The sequence below is a fragment of the Aptenodytes patagonicus genome, chromosome 10, assembly GCF_965638725.1.
Source record: "Aptenodytes patagonicus chromosome 10, bAptPat1.pri.cur, whole genome shotgun sequence".
NCBI lineage: Eukaryota > Metazoa > Chordata > Aves > Sphenisciformes > Spheniscidae > Aptenodytes > Aptenodytes patagonicus.
Window position 1 is genome coordinate 3,396,524 of NC_134958.1, and position 23,812 is coordinate 3,420,335.

The following is a 23,812-nucleotide window of genomic DNA, read 5'->3' on the forward strand; positions in this document are numbered from 1 at the left end:
CAAACACAGCTCCCTTCAGCCCAGACCTCCTTGCTGCCTCTCGCACAGTGCCACTGTGGCAGGAGGGGGAATAATTCATTCATTTTTCCTCCTAACATTTTTTCTTTTTTCAGAATTTTGGGAATACCGATTACCTTCTCGTCCTTTTGGCTGTAAAAGAAATGCCCATGCGATTCCCTGGAATAGCGTAGGCCTGGCTCTGCATTGGTGTGCCTGCGGCACATGCCAACGCATGCTCTTTCCCCACGGAGTTGCACTCGGTGTGTGGAAGTAGAATGCACAAACAGTCCAAACGAACCTTTTTACCTGTGTTAGCACTGGAGAAGGGTAATTTTTTTAAACTTTTGTTACTTGCGTATGATTGCACTGTGTTTCAGTGTAAGTCAGTCAGTCACGTGGAAAGGACGAGTCCAGCATTTCCAGACTTGGGTGTATGAAGTTGTGAGGGATGCCTTTGCTTAACGCTTCTGACAATCATCTTTGATGTAGGTGCTTAAAATGCAGCATGCGCGTTGCAACATCACGACCAAAGCCTGTAAATAGCCTTTCATCAGGCCTGCTTGTAAAACCCACATTAAAAAAAGAGATCAATCAGCACTTAGATAAACATGCCCCCATGACTGCTCTGTTTGTTCTTAGTCTCTTGGTACCAACACCACTATAAAAATATCTGTGAAACAAAGCAGCATTCTAAATACTGACACAAAAAGGCATAAAGTTAACACCTAGAATTCTGCCAGCAGATTCCCCCATGGACTGTAGTAGTATTAATGTGATCTGGAAAAGGGATTGTACAATGAAATGGCAGAAATTGCTTCTGCTAATCGGAAGAGTGATAAACTAGTCAATACTAGGGGAGATTGTAGGAAGGGGAAATTATAGAAGGACCTAATACAGCTTTGTTACTGGGCACCAAGATGGAAAAGTACTGAGAGATCTGCTAAAAAAAAAAATCACAACTAATAATATTTTGTAGCTTTCCATCTAAAGAAATCTTACAAAACATTTGAATATATGTAGTTGGACAGTGACACAGCTTTTACAAAGAAGTACAAACTAAATAATTGACTGTGAAATTTTGTAACGTCTGTTTCTCATTGCTGTCTTCTTACTTACGCTTTGCATTAACTAGGCTTCCAGTTCTAGTTTTAGACTAAATGTAGAAACCTTAGCAAGGTTCCTGTTACTGGATTTTTGTTAGTAGACTAAAACCCCAAAAAATAAATGTAATTGGCTACATGCTTTAAAGCCAACAGAGTATGCCGGTGAAATATTGTAAGTCCCATTTTAAAGATTATTTTGCTTGTATTCTTACTGCTTTTTCATCATTTTAGTCTGTTGCTTACATTAATGAAAGTTAATGGGTTAGTGTGCAACCTAAATTGCTTTAAGGTAGTTTTGAAGTGAATCACTATCAAATTTCTTACGCTTCACTAAGATAATGGCTTAATCTCTCCTCAGTCTTTGTTTACCCACTGTTCCTACCTGACATGCTAAAGCATCCCAACTTTGCAAACACAGAGTGGAAGCTAGATACCTTTACAGTCTTAGGAAATAAAGCAATATGCCAAATTTTTCTTTGCGTTGGAACTTTCAGTGGCACATCTAGCACCTCCAAATGGAAAACCTGAAGAACTTTCTGGGAACTGTTGCTGTAAACCTGTAGAGTAAATACTGTCTAAATAAGTCGCAGGGATAATCTGTTTGGAATTTTAGTTCTCTGTATATGCATTTGTACAGAAATAGGGTAGTGTCTAATATGGAAATTGATAAAGGTCAGAACTTACTAGAAGAAAATGAATTTTCTCAGGCCCGGTGCGGTCAGATCTGACTTTGAAGGGAGTGCCTCTGTGTGTATGTGACAAATCCCGGTGCCACAAATGAGCCATTGGTCCACACTGCCGGATTCTTCCTCAATGGCAAACAGTTTTACAGAGCTGTGGTAGGTGGAGGCCATGGTATTTTGTTAGCCTAGGCAACTGCCTTCCCTGCTTCTGTCTAGAACCAACCTAAACAGAGGACTTACTTAAATGAAATAAGGCCCCTTCAGTCCTTTTCGAGTGAACATACAAATTTCTTATTAATAAGAATATTCTAAATAGAGTCTTCTCTTCTCTGTCACAATCAATGTTATGTGAAGAGCAAAAATAAGCGGCTTAATGTCGCTCCTGATGTAACAGAGAAAACATGTACTTCAAAAAGTTGAATCGAATTTACTTCAAGAAACATTGAAACTTCCTGCCTTTTATGCAAATATAGTCCTTCTAAATGTTTCTAACCTGCCTTTCAGATTGCAGAAGCTGAAGGAGATGTTTATATCAAAATTTGGATCAGCTCCCAAGTTTTATGTTCGTGCACCAGGGCGAGTCAACTTAATAGGTAAAAGAGAAAAAATAATCTTCTGTTATTTTATTTTGTCTGCCATCATGGAAGCCTAGTAGTTTGAAACATAGAATCAAAATAATGTTGGTCTTAATTTTATTTTTTTCAGAGAAGTTGCTTGTGATGATAAATGGAAAAGAGAATATAATACTTTACTAGCTTTTACTACACCTTGTTATAAACAACTGCACGCTTAAATATCAGTTTTGGAAAAAACATTTACAGACAGTAGTGATGGTTTTGAAAATTGGAGTAACTTGCCAGCTTATGGTTGGATACCATTTTTTTGAAAGGCTTTGCAAATCTAATCTAAAGTAGTTGATGAACAGTGCATCCACAAATTAAACTAGTATATTTTTTTCTCTTCCATTATAACTTAAGTTACCAAATATAACCAGCCGCACAGCAATGCATATGATAAAGTATGACATGATTCTACCATCATCTCCTCTTCTTTACTCTTCCACAGAGATGTGTCCACAGAACTTAGAACGGTTGGTTGTGATTCACTGGCAGACTGGAGAGACACGATTATTTTGTATTTAGGACTTACTTGTATTTCTTATTTTTGAATATGAATATGAATGGCAGCCTTATTTTTGAAATTTCTCTATGTTAGGATTGCACTCTCCCTGGTGCTCAATTTCTTGTATATTCATAAAGTAACCCTACGCATTTGAAGACATTGTAAATAAAAGGATCCTGCAAAACAGAGTTTTAAAAATTAATTAGTCCATTGTGCAATTAATGATAATTTTTGTCTCAGTGTTGTGTGAATATATCATACAGATTAAATAGACAGCATATGATAACTGGGAATTATTCCCAAGAGAGAGGATGTTTACTACATACATTTTCCATTTGAATGTTACTTTATGTGTTCCATGTAACTATATTAATGATTATTTAAATACAATTATTATCTTCTTGGAAAAAGGTCCAGAAGTTTTATGGAAAAAAAAAATTTCCACCACAAGCCTTATCTAGTGGCTAATGAATCACCCACGTGAGCAGAGGAAATCACATAATGAGGAGTCTTTTGCAGTCATCAGTTAAATGTGATTGATTTGACTTAATTTTTTGTACTGTCACAACAGTGTACAAATGATGTAGTCGTTCTCATTGCTGGACAATAATCTACATAGTGTTCTTTTAATTTTTACGAGCCAATGTTAAAACATGAAGATTTATAAACAGATGCAATAGATAAAATCACTAAAGAAAGAACTGAATTTTTGTGCAGTAATATGAAATGAAGGAAATGCACCCCAAACTTTAAATAATAAGAGTTGAGACTGTACTCAGAAATTGTCTTGTACAGTAAACAACACTGAAACCCTGTAGAAGCCCTGTTACTGCTATTCTAGAAAGAATTATTCAAAAATATTTCAATTGTCTGTTTCTCTGGTAGGAGAACATATAGACTACTGTGGTTATGCTGTGCTCCCTATGGCTATAGAACAAGATATACTGATTGCGGTAGAACCTGTAAAAACTCAAGTTGTGCAACTGGCAAATACCAATTCTTTGTACTTGTAAGTAATGACTTTATTTATTCACTAATTTTTATGAACCTTTTTATGCAATTGCAATGCAGGTTAACTTTTCAGAGATCTGACAAACTTCCATTGCAATATAGAGTTTAATTGTGTAAAATTAATGATATAAGCAGATGGAATCCCATTGACTCTATACTGTGCACATTAGTTTAGAGCAATAGGTTCGCTGCTTGTCTCCCACCTGTTTGTTCAGATTTCTCTTGTGAGGCCTCTGATTTTTCAATCTTTCTAAAAGTGCAATCCTGTCTTCCCTTCTTTTAGCTCATCTTTCCTGATGTAATCCCCATAATTGGCAGCAGTTCAGTTTCTCCTGGAGAAGTGAGTGAAATGTTTTGTAATCAATTACTGCATATGTAAGTTCACACTCCTCTGCTCTGGAGAATGTGGGGCTGTATTTTCACAACACAACAGCTTTAGCAACAATCCTGGCTCAAAGAATCTCTATTCCCCCTCTTCCACTTCCTCCACAGCTGCTTGTTTACAGAATCATAGACTAATTTAGGTTGGGAGGGACCTTTGGAGATCCCTTGTCACCATCTTGATGGCCTTGTGCTGGACTCCCTGCAGTTTGCTAATGTCTGTCTTGTATTGGGAAACTCCAAAACTGGACGCAGTATTCCAGCTATAGTCTCACAAGTGCTGAACATAGGGAAATAATCCTGCCATTCGTTTCATCTTCAGCCACATTTTTCTGCCTCCTTCCTCGTAACAGACTGATACTTGTGTGGTTGCATGGCAGTTCAGATGAGGTCACTCATCCACATGAACTTTTGTGGGCATTTTGCAAAAATCAGAATCAGCACAAGCTTAGTTTAAGCCATTTTTATTGAGCCATTGGTTTAAGGCAATGGTAAATTACTCCCTGAAAGTGCAGTGTATGGCAGCACAGGGACAGGAACATATTGCCTCAAGTGGGAACTATTTAAGCACATACTCCTGCTTAAAGCTCAGTTTGTTATAAAAACATGTTCTGAGCTGCTGCCTGTGACTAAGACAGTTGAAAGGAATTCTTACTTCGTGGCAAGTATAAATACTCAAATATTTTTCACTCACTTTGTGGGGTATGTTTTCACATTATAGCTGGGCTGAATTAAGAGTTTGCCACTGCCAAAAGGTGATGGCTTGCTTCTTTTACCCCTAGTCTCCCTGTCCCTGCTTCTAACATCGATCCATCCTCTGCCTTTTACCAGGTGTAGTACTTGTCTGACCTTAAGGTAAAGTGTACTATTCACCCATTTTTTGCCTGGTTAATTTTCTGTCATTTTAGTGAATTGAATTGCCATGCAGTCAGCACTAAAGCTGACTTGGGATAAACAGTGGGAATGTGCAGTGGTGAGCAGGGGGAAAGGAAATGGAAGTCGTGAGCGGGACCTTTCCCTTTCTTTAATAGCAACCTACAACAGGCCTTAAGCTGTATTGCAAAACCAGTCTGCAAGAGGCGATCGTTCCAGAATTATAATAGCTTTGATTAGGAAAAGTTGTTACAATGTATTCTAAATAAAGCAGTAACCAAAAGGTAAACATTTTTACTTGGTCTTTAAGCTTTGACACATTACATCGCAATTGAAATGGCCTTCTCCTAAGGTACATACAGTTCCTACCAAATCTAGAATTACAGCCTTTGAATTCAAACATATACAATCACTATATTTTTATATCTGCCCTGGTTTCAGTTTGAAATCATATATTTTAAACCATAAACCAAGAAGAGGTCTCAGAATACAGCATTAAGCATCTCTGTTTTGTTGAGACACTGTTGCTTAAAAACAAAGCTAAAACATGCCCATAATTTCATAACAAAGAAATAGTTTTCAACACTTTAAATGTTACACCACATAACAAAACTGTTGACAGTGTATCTTTTTTTCTCAGCCTGTTACACTGGTAGATTTATGCCTGTGGTGAATGCATATATATAGGCCTTTGGTGAACAAGGACTAACCATAAGCCTCTGTAGAATCACTGTTTCCTACTTCATTCTTGTTTTGCGAACTGGTAAAATGTTTAACAGTTCTGTAGCCCTCTTCCACCCTGATAGTTCATGTTAACTTTTAGGAAAAACAGGGCACCTATGTGTTTTTCATCATAAATCATCCCAACTGATCAGATGCCTTTTATGTTATTTGGGCTAAAACAAGATTCAAAAGTTACAGTCTTTTGAAGTTCCCGATACCTCCCCTTCACATAACATCTTTGTAATTGAGAAGTACGTGTACAGAGAATATCTGACATGATACTTCTCAAAACGCCTTCAGAAATACCAGAGGATGAGAATTATCAATCGGTTTCCATCTCGTGGCAAAACCTGAAAATCTTTTTTTAAAAAAATCAGTTTTTTTTTACAGAGGACTCAAACAGATAAACTAACAGATTGACAAGACAATGAGGTTCTGTGAGAAAGAGCCAACTTGGTCTCCCAAAAATAAGGATTAATTGCTATTCAAGCAGTAAAAAACCCCTCAGCCACATGTTTTTTTCACACTACTCAAAAAACTCACCTCTTCTAATTACACAGAAGAATTGGAATGCTTATATCTAGCCTTGGAGGAAGGGCAAGCTTTCCCAAGAATCCTTTAAAATAGAAAGGCTGGAATAGATAATATCAGAGTATTTTTACTTTATGGGTATGTTTTGCCCAATTTTTTATTTTATTTTATTACAAAGTTCTTATATCAAACTGCCTACCTTCCAGTAGGAGGATTGACGGCAAGACTGAAGATTTACCGATTTAAGATAAAGCTTGGGCATTTAGGAATTAGTTTTTATAACAAATTGAATGTGATAACAAAAAAAATAGACTTAAGGATTCTGGGAATCTTGACAGTCCCACATTCTGTGTTTGTGTGAATTATGTCCATATGAAACCTGCCAAAATCAAAGCCAGTTTTTCTTTCATTTTCTATGTGAGAAGATCGCAGAAATGAGCAAAATGCATTTTAAGAACTCATTATTTTAATTTATCTTGAGAACCAGCAAATATAATCATAGTATACGTCTTCTTGTTCATTGAAGTGTTACTTTGTATGATTGTATAAAAAGAATTTTGAAGATAAAATATTTTAGAACTCTTTTTTGAGGGAAAGAGGACTTCAAATTTGCTTTCTGTTAATTACTTTTACGCATTGATTTCTATCAACCTTGCTTTTTAACAGTAATTATTTAGGGTTATTGTAGAAAACAAGCATAAGCAAACACAAGATTTTTTTATTCTTCATGACTTTTGACAAGTATTTTCTACTTTACAAGTACTTCTGTTTTTTTTATTATATTCAAAAGCCATAAGCAAAATGATGTTGTTTTATTCTCTGGGAGATTGTTCTAAATACACATGAATCTCAAATTGGAAGAATTTACAGGTATTCTCAAACTTTCCTTGTGTTATAATCTCAATACTCCCTTTCAGATCTTTCGTGTTACTCTACAAACCCCTGTAATTTCTGACACTAACTTTGTACAATTCTTTGATGCTGCGTTGTTGATAAAGTCCTGTAAGTGGCACTATTTTGAACAGTTCAGATTGAAGGACAGCAACTTATATGTTAAACTATACACCAATCTCTGATATTTCTGCACTGTATTGAATGTTGAAATTGAATGTATAACTGACAAAATGGTAATTCTAAGTTGATACTTAAAGGGTAAGATCTGTCATGTAACATTGAGCTAGGAATAGGTTGTAGACTGGTAATACAAGTGGAGTAGCTCACTATAGCATAGCTAGCATTAGACCATATGAAGAGGAGGCAGGATTGTGGGTCCATTTTTACACTGGTTGTCAGGTTTGGGGGTTGCATAATACAAAAATTGCAGCCTTTAATTGCACCAGAAGAAAGTGAAGTTTTCAGCCATCATTTGAAGACAATTATGTCATTGTAAAGATGCTTTATATTAATATAACTGTTTCTCCATAGGTAACAGAATACTTAACCGATAAAAACACCTTCACACTGGTATTCATTACAGGTGAATTACAATTACTAGCGATATTATTTTGGATAAAAATAAAAACAGCACTTCACTAACCTACATAGTTTACAAATACAGAACTGGGACTAGCGTAAGACAAGAAAAACTCCATCCTTTTAGGAGTTGCAGACTGTCCCCTGCTGTATAATTTATTGGAAGTGTTTTTATTCCCATTAAACCTAAATATTTCCAGGGAATTCAGCTGCCTCTGTTCATATTGTTTGGCAGACCTTGACTTGTAAAGCACAGCTTAGCCTGCAACTTTTGAATATTTTTTGTTAGGTTTTCTTGACATTCTCAGTGCCTTTCCTATTTCTGTGTTGGGCATCTGCTGTACTGACATCAGGTAGATACAGTTATTGGGCGTTCAACAGTATAGACTTCTAAACAATCTGCACTTGGTGATTAATGCATGCTCCTCTGAGGCCTCTGCGCACCACTCCATGCCCATTTTGACAGCACCTATCTGTAGCATTAGTTTCTTCAGGAACATTGAGGCTTACCATTTTTATTATTTCGAAATGAAGATGGTGTAGGAAAACCATTATCAGAATTATCCTGGAGGAAATAGATAAACTATTTTAAACTAAATTAGTTTAATTATCTCTTGTATCATACATAATATAATTTTGCAGCATTAGGCCTGTTCTAGTGAAGTGCGTTCAGAGCAAAGGTAATGAAGATGAATTCCTGAGCAGGGATTACCAGAGAGCCTGGAGTGTATTTATCTCTATTCTAGGTTTGACAGACACGATTATTTAGATTTTCACTTCTCTAAGAGAGCAAGAGAACATAGACACATGTGATGGAAGGCATGCTGCCTTAATTAAGGATGCCAAAGGCAGTTTAATTTCTGATTTTTTTTGATAAATTCTATAACTTAAGCGGAAATTCTTATGCTTCCATCTAAAATATCCTTATAGAATTGATTAATAAAGAAGAACTGTACAAAAAACCCCGAAAAACATTGCACTGAAAAAAATTAACATCAAAATGTTTTTGTTCATCAGCAGGTGGCGGTAATAAGCCATGTTTTTTCAAACTAAATTTACTGACAAGTTAAAGCTTCAAGGTTTTTCTGTTTTTGCAGGGATTTCAGTACTAGTGTTAATAACATTCAGATCAACAAAACCAAACCTCAATGGCATAACTACTTCCTGTGTGGACTGAAGGGTATTCAGGTAAGCCAAATCTGTTTAACTTATGAAATTAATGTAGAAGTAAAATAAAACAAGCATAGCTATTCACCCTCACAATACTTCCCTGCATTCTATAGCTTTTCTTGACATACAGTTAAATATCTTTATGTTAAAATTTGAAGGGGAGATATGAATGGGTTTGTTTTAAAATATTTGCAGAGCACTATTTTCATCTTTATTACATAAATTACAATAGCGAATAATTATTTAGTAAAGTCATGACCAAACTCATTATCAAGATGACATTTCTGTATTTTGAAGTTAGAAAGAATGCTTTCCCATGGAATCTAATTAAAATTTGGTTTTAAAAAGGTTTGGAGGCTTGTCTGTCAGGACACAAAGATCATATTTTAGCCATTTTCTTCCTATGGAAACATTTTAAAAAACATTAATTTCCATTAGTGTTGGAAACCTACAACTTGCGCAGTTGTGCAAAACAACTGAGTGAAGCTGACTCATGCAGTAGGCAAAAGAAAATGTAAAAAGTAAGTAAACAGCATACAAAAGAAGTATTCCAGTAAGAGCCGTTACTTATCCAGATTTTCAGCATGTGGAATTTGAATGGGATTTTCAAAATTTCCTGAGTTAAGAGTGCAGCTATGCAGGAAACAGCACACGTACGGTAATGGCAGGAACACTGAACAGACAGACATTTTCTTGTCTGCTCATTTGAGCTTTATCTTCTCCTTTGTGAGCTAGCCTGTCTCCAGACTGACTTGAAGACTGAACTGCTTGTGAAACCAAGTGCTGATCGTCAGTGTTGTCCTGGGAGGCAGCCTGATCTCACAACTGAGGCTTCCTATAAATCTCACTTGCTGTTTGCAGGTGATTCATGGCCCTTTGAGGAAAAAACATGGTGACTTCTCAGCTCGATGTCAATCCAGTGATATTTCTGGAAGGGCAGATGGGATAAACAGTGATGGCTAGGTCAGGAACAGGTCGCCACAGCCAGCCCCAATTATGGGTAAATGTGCTTTTTAAAGCACATGAAGCTTTTCTCAGGATAGGCCACCTAGGTCACCCCACAGGACGATCCAATAGATAAGGACTGCAGACAGCCAACAAAGCCTGCCTCAAACCTGCCACTGGAGTCTTCAAAATACAATATTTGGAACAATCAGTGCCACAAATCACTTTATTACAATCCACAGTTCCTAAACAGACCCCCGCCCCTATGTTTAGACCCCAATAAATTACTTAGGTTTGCAGTAACATGAGTATTTTCAATTTTGTATTGCTCGGTAACACAGGCGTTTAAATTGCATTGACTGTAGAGATACAGATTAGGTTTCTTTACAATATATCCTTTCTTATATTAAGGCTAGCATGACCAATTGACTTTATTTATTTTGCAGTCTGCTACTGAGATTTGTTTCCTAAGGACAAGCTTTCATACTTGAAGGTTAATTTGCAAAGCAGGTTTGCAGACTCTAGCACTGGCAGAAAATAAGCATAAATGTTACAGACTTAAGAAACACTGAAATACAAGTACTCAGAGGGTCCAGCGGGATAATCTGTTTATATTAAGTTGAACATGCTATCCTTTTGGGACAGAACTATTGCAGAACTTGGCAAAGTCCATTTTCATTTTTGAAACTGAAGTACGTTTTCTATTTAAACATTGCGTGATAAGTTTGCAAGCCTGATTCACATTCAAGACAATCCAGAAACTGTGGATCAGTTTCTGGTTACTCAAGCATTTTCTGTTTTTGAACAAGCCTGTCTAGTGTTCTTCATGAAGGGGCATGGGCAGCAATAGTATTTCAGGTATGAATTCCCTTATATTTGTAGAAAGGGAAATTTAAAATAATTTGAAGTGGTGGTAGAAGACATTAAAGGAGGCTCTTTGTGTTTGCTGATCTCTACCATTGGTATTTGGTTGAAGTTGTTTCAGGAAAAGTAGTAGAAATCTTTCGACAGTGGGCATTTCTTTATGGAAACACTGCCATTTTTTCTGATTATTGACATTGTAACATAGTTTATTGACATATAAATCTGTATCAGAATGTAGCTATTCATATACCCCCCATATACATTCAATGATTTTTTAATAAGTACTGCATGTTTATTTCCAACTAACAGAAGAGAGAAATTTATATTAAAGTGATTATAAATAAAAGACAGAGCAACCAAAGAGTATAATTAAAAGAGTATGTACACGAGGATTTATGACCTGGATTAAATGTATTATCTGTGATATCTATCATGTATGTAAAAATATTTTAAACTTTATTCTAAAAATAGCATGACAGAGATCATCACTGCTGGTAAGTATGTCTTTGTGCCTCCTAAAGCACAGTGTCCTTCAAGTACCATTGTGGTTTTTCAGTGTCAGTCCTGTGGGTACTTCAGGAGATTGGAGTATCTGGCTTTGAATACAGCTGCATGGCTACTAGTTCACCATCAGCATGTTGTAGCTCCCTAATACCACATAGCAGCATTAGAAGTGAAGCATAAAGTGGACCTTACGCTCTTCAGGATGCCTTAAGTGAGGAGCTGTGGAGAAAAGGACAAAAGTAGGGTATAAAATGATTGGTAACCTCTGGTACTGTCACCATGGCAGCTCAGAGCAGAGCCAGTTGCTGCAAAACCCACCCACGAAGCTTGGTAAATTCTTGGGCGTTTAGCCCACAGTGAATTCTGCTTGGGGTACAGTTCTGTCAGCTCATATATGTTTGTGTACAGGAATTGCAGACATACCTTTGGCTGAAGCCCTACCATTGGCTTTGTTCTTAAGGAATAGAATGAAGATTTTGCTTTATTTTGGAGATACCAGAAGCAGGTCCTTGGTTCCAGCAACTCAGCAGAAAGATTCTCTTTCTAAGTATCAGATAATTGCAAGCCTGAGCCTGTCTGTACTTGAAACTGAAATTGTTTATTTTTTCATTGTTAGGAACATTTTGGTCTTAATAACCCAACTGGAATGAATTGTCTGCTAGATGGAACCATCCCTCCAAGTTCTGGTCTCTCTAGCTCCAGCGCTTTGGTGTGCTGTGCAGGACTCGTGACACTAAGAGCTAATGGAAAAACCCTCTCTAAGGTAATTTACTGTAAAACACGAGAGTGTCAGCAGTAAAATTCTACTTAAAATTAAATATTGTTAATGCCTGTAAACATTAAAAACACGATACAATTGTTTTTGCAAAGACTTGTTGGATATAAACTTAAGATATTGCACAATTGAGCAAACATCTTTGGCCAAATTTTGGCAGGATTTGAATTTGGCAAGAAAACAGGCTTACATTAAAGCTGAAAAAAGGAGCATTATTGTAAGCCTGTATTTTGGCCAACCATCAGGTCCATGCCTGGACCAGATGTGCTATCTGCAGGCCAGGACTGAGGATATATGTGCTGAAGCATGTGGACCACACCCCCGAGGCCTTTACCCTCTCCCTGAATGACTTTTCATGGCTTTAATAGCAGAGCATCTGTTGGAGGCCTGTGGAACAATTTCTTGATAAATTATATAATCAGCGCAAAGCAGAGGTAAAATTCTTCCATCTGACTCTCCTTATTCTCTTCACAGTTCTTTTGGAATGAACATATTTACAATCCAAAATGTATTCCTTACTTTTTTAGACAAACATTAGTCTAAAAACAAACCCCAAGTATGTGACCTGTTAGCAGTACAACTGTTAGTAGAATTTGGCTCGTGTAATACAAATTTCTGGAGGAGTCATGGTCCTTGAAGGTGCCATATGGGAATGAAGTTCTCTCCAGTAAAAACGTCTGGTTAAGTGAAACTAGGATCTTAAATTAGAACATTGTCAGGAAGAGAAAAGAACAGATCTAAATGTGACTGTTATGCATATTTGTGCCTATTGTCTAAGGCAGACATTCCCAAATTGTGGTACAAAGCCAACTTAAAGTGGTACATGATGATGGCAGCTGTTAACTGTGCTTGTATACAAGCACTTCTCTGAGCCATGAGGTAAACAGATACACACAGAAGGTTTTTGCTGATCAGTTGTGACTTGCTTCTCTATGTAGCTGCAGCTGCAGCAATCCGCTCAGCAGTAAGAGCTCCGTCCCACATTGCACAGCTCACAGTGCTCGCTTCAGGAAGGTATCAAGCCAGGTTAAGGCAGCAAGAAGCAGGATTGATGAGGCAGGGTGGCTTTTTTGTGTAGGAGGATGTGGCTACAATCACTGTCACCCTACTTTGTGTTGGTGTGATGTGTGGTCAAAAGGTAAGTAAGGGACTGGATGCTTAACAGAGGCTCTAGTTTGTGAGGTGAGACGTGTAGTGCAATGGTAGATGAAAACATGGAATTGAGGATCCCACTTTGATGAATCAGACTTTGCAGTAAGAGGGTTGGAGGTGACAGACGTGCTTTTTTATACACGTGTACCTGGCCTGGCAAGAAGCTTCTGGTTTTGCATAGATGGTCTTATCACAGGTCAGCACCATCTCTGATGGTGGTAACCAAATGAGCTAAGCTTGGGAACTACTGATCAGAATCACTGGAGTGCATGTGTTCAGAAATTGGGTATCTGCAAAATCCATAAAACAGACAGAGGTCAGAAAGCCCAAATTTTACTAGGTAGTAGAAATCTGTATCTGGAAAACCAGAAGCCAGGTTTTCATTATTCCAAGAAATGCTGCACAGCTTTCTTCAGAGAATAAATGATACAGCCTGTAGCTTGAGCTGAATTTACACACGTCTTGGGAGTACCAGCCGGCATTATGCCAGACCTGTTCTAAAGAAAGGTGCAAAACTCCTTTTGGCATTTTCATAGAAACTTGTGGAGGAACAGAAGGAAGACACAGACTCCACTGAATGTCTTTCCTTCTCCTCATGTGTCCTGTTCAATCAACCCAAAATCTCTTCTGCTTGCTGGTTGGAAAATGTGCTGAAAGTTAATCTTGTGTCTCAGATACAGTTGGACAAACACAAAAGACACAATTGCACATTTTTGTCAGGAAATCCTGGTGTCTGCAGCCAAATATTTAGCACTTGTGATGAAAAATGAGCAATTAATGTACAGATGAGAATTCCCAATAGCCGACATAGGAGCACAGTTAAGAACATATCCAAGGTTTTGTGTGCTTGCATAGACCAAGACACCTGGTTGTGGTGGTTAAGACAGAGGATGACAGCTCTGAAGACTGATTACTTTTGTCCAGGCTCTAAGTTTCCCCAAATCTTACAGGACAGTAAAAACAAGCTCAGTGTTCTTGGCTAATTTATGATTTAGCATTAGAGACCTCTTATATCTAGCTAAATCCAGATTCTCTGTTGCACTGAATTTATGCTTAGCCTTGCAGAACCGCCTTGTATAAGGCAGAGCTAGTCTGAATATAAATTAGAGCAATCTAGGCATGTGGGCCCTCAGAAGTATAAAACGTGCTCTGGCCACTTCTTTCCAGCTCCTAATGCATCCTGTGCTGGTGTCAAATGGTATCTGTGCAGGATCCAGTAATGCTGGCTGTGTATCAGCTGGGAGCTCCCCCATGGCAGGGGAATTCTTAGCTGACCAGAAGTAGGGGCTTTCCAGATCCTTTCTACTAGAAAGCAAACCAGGACCTTGCATTTTTAGGGCTCTGGATATTTATGTGTTTGTTTATTTTTAAGGAAGAAATAATCACTTTACCTCTCCCCTCCATCTCTTTTTTTTAAATGCTTAAGAGTTGCGAAAGTTGTAAATGGTAGTATTTATAAGTAACAATATTTGGTCATGGTGGTGATTTCGTGAGAAAAGATTGACTTTTTGCCCCTCATTAGTCTGATGGACTTTGCAAAATCTTAACAGGATGGTCTGTAGCAGCAGGACATAGAAACTTTTGGCTTTGGAATCAAATTTGGCTGAATGGTAGTGCTTCTGTAGCCAAAGTTATGAAAAATTGACCTTTTACTGAATGGAACATTTATCTGTTTTGTTTCTGTGAAACTATTTTTATGAGAATATTTGAGTTATATGCTCTTTTTCCTGATAAATGTAAGTTTAAAATAGTAGCTGTAGAGTAAAAGTCGTTGAAATTTAGAACTTTTATGAGATAACACTTCCAGTGTGAAGTTTGGGCCTATGAGATTAAGAGCCAAAAAAAAACAAACCGAAAAATATTGTAAAAGCATGGCTAGAATTTCATGGTGGCTTACTTTAAAAATAGCACTTTTTTGACATTGAAAACAAAATCAGAAAAAAAAAATGCTCTCACTAATTATTGTGTGTAGCAGTCTGCAATAGGGCATTGTTTCAGTGTGCATACAATATTTTTTTTTTAAAAACCCATCACACACATACACAATAGTTTAAGGAAAATACCAGTCCAAGACAATTCAGCCAGATGTGCAGTGCTAACCAGTTGCAGCAGTACAATAGCATTCAAATAACAAGATGGAAAATTCAGAATGCGATCTTTAAAAAGAATCCATTTTTCTCCTCCAAACAGGATACCAGTCTAAGACTGTGTTGGCATCACTCAAAGAACAGCAATGCTCAGTATTACCTTTTGATTTTAAAGTGATTTTTATTTTACTGTTACAAAATCAATCTTGTGTACAACTTTTCATCAGGAGAAGATACTTTTTGTAAAGGAAATAGAATAATGCTCTAAATTGTCCCAGCTTTGTGTTTCATGGTAGGAATTAATGAGTACAGAAAATCACTCACTACTTGTGAATAACTAGATTTACTTGAAAGGTGTTATGATAGTGTTGCTGTCCAAATGTTAAATCTTGTGGTACTAAGTTCTGTTCAGCCACCCTAACATTTTTTCTGTTGCTCAAGGCTGGGCAGCTGTGCACATACTTACTGGGAAAAATAGATCAAAAGCGAATAGGGTTTATTTAATTTAAGGTGAAATGTTGAGCCTAGGAAGTTGAATTATATTTGGCTCTATCTAGACTGAGAAAAATCTAAGTCAGACAGAATGATAAAATAAAGGACCTAAATCTAATCTGTAATGGCACAGCGTTCATTGGCTTCAGTTTTCTCAAACTATGGCTCAGATGAATTTGAGTGTGGGATTTTCAAAACATTCAACATCGTCCTGTATTTAAACAGTTACAATACCTGGTAATGTCATTGATTACAGTGGGAGAACAGATAGGCCAACTGGAATCCTTTCTACTTTGTTTCTGAAGCCTGTATATAATAAGGAAAACGCTTTAATTGAATACTTTACCACTTCCTAATAATTTTTCTGATGTGCAATAGGGCTTCAATATCTAACTATCTGGCAAGAAAATCTGTGAGTGTTCATATTGGTAGTGTGACTTCGAAATTAGTAATGTGTGCTCATAATACTGGTTAGGATTCTTTTATAATATTGCTGCATCGAAAATGTTTGATAGATGCACGCTCAGGTTATTTGTATGAGAAACTCAAATTGCTTACACAAAAAATGGTACATAGATATTGTATTTTAAATCACTGTTAATATTGAGAAACGTTACAGTTCCTTTCTCCCTGTAGAATTAAAAACGAGGGTTCTTTAACTTGTTAAGTTTGACTATGTGTGTTTGTAATCAAGGGGAAACGGAGTACTTTGGAGCAGTGGTAATCAAAGGCCGTAATCTCTCATCAACCAAATTGATAACCTTCTATTTGAGCATGTTAGAGGGCAGACGAAGTCAAGCTAAGATTCCTGTGCTTATGAGGACATCCAGATACTATCTGACAAATATTTTCCCATTTTGGAAAAAAGTAAGCATAATTACCTTGCAAAACATATATGAAGTTTAGCTAATTGAGATTTTGTATGCAAACTGGAAGCAGATGGTAACTTTCAGCAGTCTATTCCTAGTCAAGACCAGATACTAAAAATACGGACATTCCTGGTGGTAAAAATAACCTCAAAATTTGGGCATCATTTTATACCTTAATGAATGAAACATAGTGTCTTATATTTCAGAAGGTATTTTCGTACATATATACATAAGTACAAAACATGCACAGATTAAAAAAAAAATCAACATCTAACTAGACTTTCAATATGCCTTAAGTGATGGAGAATGTTTTCTTCTTGCTGTAAAATACTCATCTTTATCTATAAATGTTTCTTCTCCATTTTCAGTCCTGTGTGCTGTGAAACAAACCCTGTAGAATTCCATAGAAGATCTACACTAAATTTGCCATAAAATGACCAACATTATTTGTTGTAAAGGGAAGCAGCAGAATGAGTCCGACTTTTCAGATTAAACTGGCCAAAATGTTAATGAATGCGCATTGGGGAACCAATACTGTATTGCCATAGAGAGAATAAATGTACGCACAGGACTTTTGGCTCAATAGATATTTAAATACTCTAGTTACTTAAATTTGCATGCTGAAGAGACTTTTGGAGCACTGAAAATGACAGTCTAAAAATAATTCATATTAACGAATGTATTTTCTTCATGGAGCTTCCCTTCATGAACAATAACATTTAAAACAGGGAGAAAATTGTTTTTCAATTTTAAAGATTAGCTATCACTACTCCTGCATTGTTATATATAGAAAATTTAGCACGTTTAACTTTGGCCAAAATGAACTCACATAAAGCCACTGAGGCAGATATAATTTAATACTATCATTTTATAGAGAAGGTTGCTTTATTTTAGCTGCTGTCACTCGGGATTTGTGTATATCAAGTTTCTGGGTAATGTAGGGTGAGCTGTTCCAAAAAAATACTAAGCAACACTAATTCTGTTTTACTAACAAATATTTGCCTGTCTCCTACTCACTAATTGTCTTACTCTTTTAAGGGGTTTAATCTTACACAAGTTTACTTCTTTAAAGGTCTATGTGAGATTGAAAGGGATTGATCACTGGTATGGAACATATTGACAGTGACAGTTATATAGGGACAAATTCTGTCACAGTTTACATACTGTCCAGACCCATTGCATGAGTGAAAATCAGAGCAGTTGGCCCTTGGCCTCTTTGTGAGCAAGGGGACTATTAAAGGTGAAACTCCCTTATCTGTTATCACTCAGATAAGTCTTTAGGTTTCTATTTTTAGGAAATTTTTTATAAGTGAGTGATCATCTGCTCACTTCCATTGTTCCTCGGATACCTAAATACCTTTGTACATTTAGGCCTTCATGTTCATTATCAATAACATCAAACTGAGAGAAACTATATTAAACAATGGGGCAACAGAGAATCAAATGAGCTGTATTGGGTGGTTCATAATTTATCATGCTGCTGAAGTATCAGGGTATATATGGCCAAATCTAATACAATGTTGGATTGTGCCTAGAAACAGTCAGAAAAATACTCTTTTATCAGTTCTTCAACATTTTTGAAAGACCAAAAACACTCAGTTGAAAATCAAAACCTGAGTTTTAGGTGTTTCATATTGAAACGTAAACAAGCAGAGAAAAAGACATACTACTGAAAAGTATCATTTTACTGAAAATCCACTTTTTCCATTAAAAATCCAAAACAAGGTAACATGATGCGGAGCTATTGATGAGTTCTTATTACAAGAAATCTCTCCATCTAGAGTAACTACACATAAGGCAACTAATAATGAAAAATCACAACCCTTCTTTGTCAGACTAAATTATATCTCCACTAATATGATTTCCCAGATTAGACTTTCTGCATGCTGGATAGGAAATCTTGTGGCTCAAAGATAAAACAGTTCTAAGTGGTAGTAATTTCTTTCTTTGTAACCCAAGATTGACTTGCTCCTTATCAGGGAGGACCTTAAATTGTTTCAAACAAAAAGCAGAGGTAGTTAGTAGAGCTCTTAGATCAAAGGCTAGCCTAGGTCTGCACATGGGGGCCAGTTGCCTGGTAGACAAACTGGTAAGCGCTGCCTCCTGCAATAGGATACATTCTGAGCAGACTTTAGAATTAAGCTTCTGAAAAGGAACAGCCTGAAAAAAATGCATTTTGTACATTGTTAGTTTTAGATTTTTCCAAATGCTCCAACTAAAGTTGTCTAAAACCTGAGTTCAGTTTTCAAATCCTTGAGAGACAGCAGCTTCCTTAAATAGATTATTACTTCATATAAATTTCTTAATGCTTAATTGGTTATTAAGCAAGTCAGTGAATTGTATGCACTGAGATTCTACTCCTAATGATGTTGCTTTGTATTGTTTTAATTATGGATATTCTCATTTAATACATTGTATCTTTTTTTGTTGAATAAACAACAAAAATGTTAAACTTAATATATCACATAACTCCCTGATACGAAACATCTCCCATGGAAGCACAGCCAACCTGGCACGTGTACTTGCCAACAGATATAAAAGCACTGGTTGCGTTTGTATGTATCGTATTGGGTCTGGCATTCAAAAGCTGCAATATTTAGTGTTTCTTGACAGATCACCAGGGAGACTTGAAGGTTTAACTCACCTCCCAGCTACTACTACTGTCATGTTATGCTCATCCCTCTCCCGCATTCAGAGGCTGAACAGACCAATTGTACAAAATAGCTCAGGGTATTGCTAGACTAACTTTAGATATTTAAGTTTCCATCCCAGCTTCCCTGCTTACTATCACTCATCTTTACAGACCTCACTACAGTCAGCAAAAGGGAACAGTTTGCTTCAGCCATGCCACTGCAAAGCAGGTTTAAACAAAGGGACTTTGCACGGGAGTGGCTGACATGGTCACGTAATCTCTCCTGTTGACTATGGTGTCAGGACGGTAACCTCGGTGAAAGAGGTGGAATAGTAGTGCTGAACTGGTTGAGGTTGCATTACCGTATGTCTATATCAACACTAATTAACACACATTTTATGTGGCTCATTTGCCATATAAAAATAGCAAAAGATACAGTGATATTTTCTCTAAGGTAGCTATAAGTCTGCCTCTCTCCTTTCTAACCATCCAAGATAGTTAAACTGGAAAAGTTTCAGGGAAAAGCCACATGGATGATCAAAGGTACAGAATGACCTCCATAAAAGTAAGCTAGGACTCTTTGGAAAAAGGCATTTGAAGGAGGAAGTGATAGAGGTCCATAAAATGATGAATGTGATTGATGGAGTGGATAGGAATCAATTGTTCATTGCCCCTCACACTGTAAGAGCCAGAAGGTATTAAATGAAGCTAGTCAGGTGCATGTTAATAATCAACAAATGGAGATGGTTCTTCACCTGACAAGCTGTAGAAGTCCTCGTTACTGGATGTTCTACATGGTAAAATGTTGAATGAATTAAAAAGGAGTCTGGACAAGTTCATATGTAAGAAATCCATTGTCGGTAACTAAGTGTGCAGAATTCACATTCAGCTCAGGAAGCTCTTTATCAAAAAATAACATTCTGGGGAAATACCATCTATACTTGGCCTTTGGTCCATACTAAGAGCCCACTTTCAGGTACAAAATACAGAACTAGAAGTGGCATTGGTTTGACCCACAAAGGCTGCTTTTATGTTCATATAGTCTATATTTTTATTCCGACCAAGTCTTTTAATGAATTTTAGCTAGCTGACAATCCCTTCCTTACCCATGGGCATTATATGCACTTCCCTTCTCAGCTAGGGTTTTTTTTTTTTTGGGGGGGGGGGGTGAGATCAAAGGAAACATCTCCTGATGTTTGAGCTTTACTTTTTTAATTACTACATTAAATGTATCACTTTGCTTGTTTAATAGTGTAGATGACAGCTTAGGACTTACTGTCTGCATGATAGTTGTTGTTCACAAATGATGACCTGGTCTAGCCAGTCCTGTTGGAACAACTTCCCGGAACAATAATACAGAAATTCAGAGAGCAGTAGCATATGTGGATCACAGAACAGTTGGCATAAGGAAATTTTTGATTCATCCGATTAAGTCATTTTTTTTCTAGAGTCATAATGCTACTGTTCAGACCGATTTTTACTTTGATTTTAGTACCTTTTTGTTCCACTTTTCATTACCATCATCTTAAAAAGATTTTAAACCCACCCTGCAAAGGTTTCCCTGAGACCATATTCTTTAGAGAAATAAGCCACAATACTGGAAATAGGGAGGTTTTTGAATTCTCATTTCAGCTTTGTGACTGATTCACATGACTTTGAACAAATCATGTAAATATCTGTGCTGTCTCTAAATTGAAGATAACAGCAGCCTTATAGGAATGCTTTTAAAGTATGTAAAATTCTATGAAGACTTAAATGATGATTTATTAGTGTTTTTGAAATGCTGCTTTAGGGATGGAAAAACCATGCTTATGAGTCTTGGGTGCATAGAACTAGTTATGTTTTGTGGTTGGCTCGAAGTGCTCTCTCATACGAATCAGAATACGTGGGATGGAAGTGTAGTCTATGTGCAGATGGGGTTTATTCTTTCTGCATATTCCTCATGGTGCTTCATGAAGAACAAACGTCTGCTTTCACCTAGCTCTACAAGAATGCCTGTTTAGGACTCGTGCCAAGCTCAATAGGGACGACATTGTTTATTTTATACGCATAACAGTTGTACTTTGAGCCCTACCAAGGAGCAGCTGGCCCCCTCTGACCTACCTGCCTGGCAGGTGATGCTGTGGCGTGGCCTGGGGTGCGGTCCCCCTAAATGTGGCTATGAGAATGCTCTGAGTTACTTGTCTGCAGGAACCGCAGTGCAGCCAGGAGGAAGAAGGTGATGCATGCCTAGGTATTGTTCAGACATACATTTGAGATGTTGCCAAATTGTGCAGTGAAATCTGAGATCTGAGAAGCTCTGTATTTTTACAGGTGAGACATGCACTACAGAGAGATGTAAATAACAGATGATTCAAACAGTCCCTGCCCTAAAGAGCTTCTGAGCATTGCAAGTTGAATGGAAACAAGGCATTGCTCTGAGACAGGCAAAAGTTATTTCCTTTTATTACATGGTTCTAGCAATTTTTTTCCTTAGAGATATTTTCTGTGGAAGCCTAAAGTCAGTGAACTTGTGTAGCAAAATGTGTTTTTTTCAGTTTCTAGTAATGTAGTCACACATATTTATAGCATTATCATCTAAGAATCCCAAGTAGCAATTACTAATTACACAGAGGGGAAAGATACTCCTCATTTTATTGAGGAAATGGAGCCATGATGAATTAAAGGGACTTTCCCTGAATCACAAGAAACTTAATGTGGAGCTAGAAATTGAGCCCAGACCTCCTGACATTCGGTTCACTGTTTCAGTCATATGACCATCTTTTTCCAAGTATAAAATATGTACACAAGACTCTCCAGTTTAGTCTTCACATTAGTTTCCAATGCTGCAATTCAGTTCCTCTGAACTTTGCCCTTTCACTCGTTTTAGCAAAAAGGCAAACATTTGCCCATTTGTCTCACTAGTAAGTAGAAACTGCTTTCTATACAGATGACGATTTCCTCTCCATTCACGTGCTTCTCATCCTAGTATTAGAAGGCCAGCCTGTATCAGCAAGGGCCTGTTTAAATTAGAAACCAAATAATGTTTCAGGGATGCCTTGGGCTGTCTTGTGGAGAGGGTTCTTCTCAACCCTTGCCAGTTACTACTTGGTGGTCCTGCCAATCCTTGCTGAGTTTCAAAACAAAAGTTGCTCAAGCTCGAACAGCGCTTAGTCCAGCATACGCAGCTGGACAGCTGGTGAGCTGGGACAAAGCAAGGCCCAATGCTTAACCAGGCACAATTCACCAGAGCATGTAAAGGGACAGGGGAGTGGCACTGTCCTAATTGTTAACATTCCTCCTCTGCAAGACTCCTGATATTTATTTAATAAGCCCAGGCTCATGAAGTCTAAACGATTTAAGCAATCAAGTGGTAGCTGATGTGTATATGGAGATGACATGCAGCCAGACTAAGTGAAGGGTGAAATGCATAATTTCTGACTTCGCAAGGCTTTATCTGGCAATTGCAGATGAAATAATACCTCAGGCGGCTGTGCCCAAGAGTGGAATATACATTGCGAGTACTTCAGGAGCTGTACTTCAGGCCAAGTTTGCACAGCCACAGCTCCTATTTAAGCGTGCGTGACCAGCGTGCTGGCGTGGTCTTTTCAGCCAGTGCAGAGAAGTTTCTGTTGCTGCCAGTGAGTAATATTCATGAACTCCAGTCTGATGTCTCCTTCCAGTGGCTACAAAAATCAGGGATGTGGTATTGCTCTGTTCTCAGAGGGGCGAAAGGCAGGTTCAGCAGAACTGGCTGAAACATGCCGGCATTTCCACATCTCAGCAACAGATGTTTGTAAATAGGCGTGCCTTCGCATGTAGAAAGGGGTGAGCATCTAGAGACTGCTGTGTGTGGAGGTTTGTTCTTTCTTTTCTGTGGAGCTGTTGCTGGGTATTTTAGTGTTAAATGGGAAAAAAAGCAGCAGCATTACATTCATTAGCATTTCATTCAGAATTATTTCCAACTTGTAGTGGAGCAGGGACACGTGGTGACTGGGTGTTAAACTTTCATTGATGGGATGGAGAGATCTAAGGTTCAAACTGGAAATGGGACTGCTTGGAGCAGACGTGGGACAACGGAGGAAAAATGAATTTTGATGAACCTGATCTTCAGCAAAAGTCAGGGAGTGAGAGATGGCTTTTGTTAAAAAGAAAGAACACCAAAATGTGTGATGTTCCTATACTTTCTCAAGAAAAATAAAAGAAGCATTATCTCTATTTCAGCTCATCTTTAAAATACACAAAGGAAAGGCAGTGCAGAAAAGGAGAGTATTTTTGCTGATTGTATTTTCTGTGTTCTCTCATTAATGATCTTTTTCTTGTGAGTGGTCATTTACCATGTTTGATTCAAAGAGATCCAGTCTGCATAGTTTTAGAGTAACTTTGTTAATGTTCTTTTGAGAACTTCTGCTTATCAGCCTAAGGCTTATTGGCCATAACTGC

General features: G+C 37.5%; 1 protein-coding gene and 1 long non-coding RNA gene across 3 annotated transcripts in view; one reads left to right on the plus strand and one right to left on the minus strand.

Moving 5' to 3' along the window:
• Positions 1 to 23,812, plus strand: part of GALK2 (galactokinase 2) — a 50,400-nt gene that overhangs the window by 523 nt on the left and 26,065 nt on the right. Inside the window, exons 2-6 of one of the 2 annotated variants that reach the window (XM_076347819.1) lie at positions 114 to 327; positions 2,291 to 2,379; positions 3,794 to 3,917; positions 8,998 to 9,088; positions 12,000 to 12,146. In XM_076347819.1, the coding sequence (XP_076203934.1) occupies positions 2,310 to 2,379; positions 3,794 to 3,917; positions 8,998 to 9,088; positions 12,000 to 12,146 (432 nt within the window). In that variant the 5' untranslated portion in view covers positions 114 to 327; positions 2,291 to 2,309. The remainder of the gene's footprint in view (positions 1 to 113; positions 328 to 2,290; positions 2,380 to 3,793; positions 3,918 to 8,997; positions 9,089 to 11,999; positions 12,147 to 23,812) is intronic. The other variant, XM_076347818.1, reaches the window with a different exon arrangement.
• The window catches only part of LOC143164831 (uncharacterized), a 120,712-nt gene continuing 107,851 nt past the window's right edge, over positions 10,952 to 23,812 (minus strand). Inside the window, exon 5 of the long non-coding RNA XR_012996151.1 lies at positions 10,952 to 11,602. This is a non-coding gene — a long non-coding RNA (uncharacterized LOC143164831). The remainder of the gene's footprint in view (positions 11,603 to 23,812) is intronic.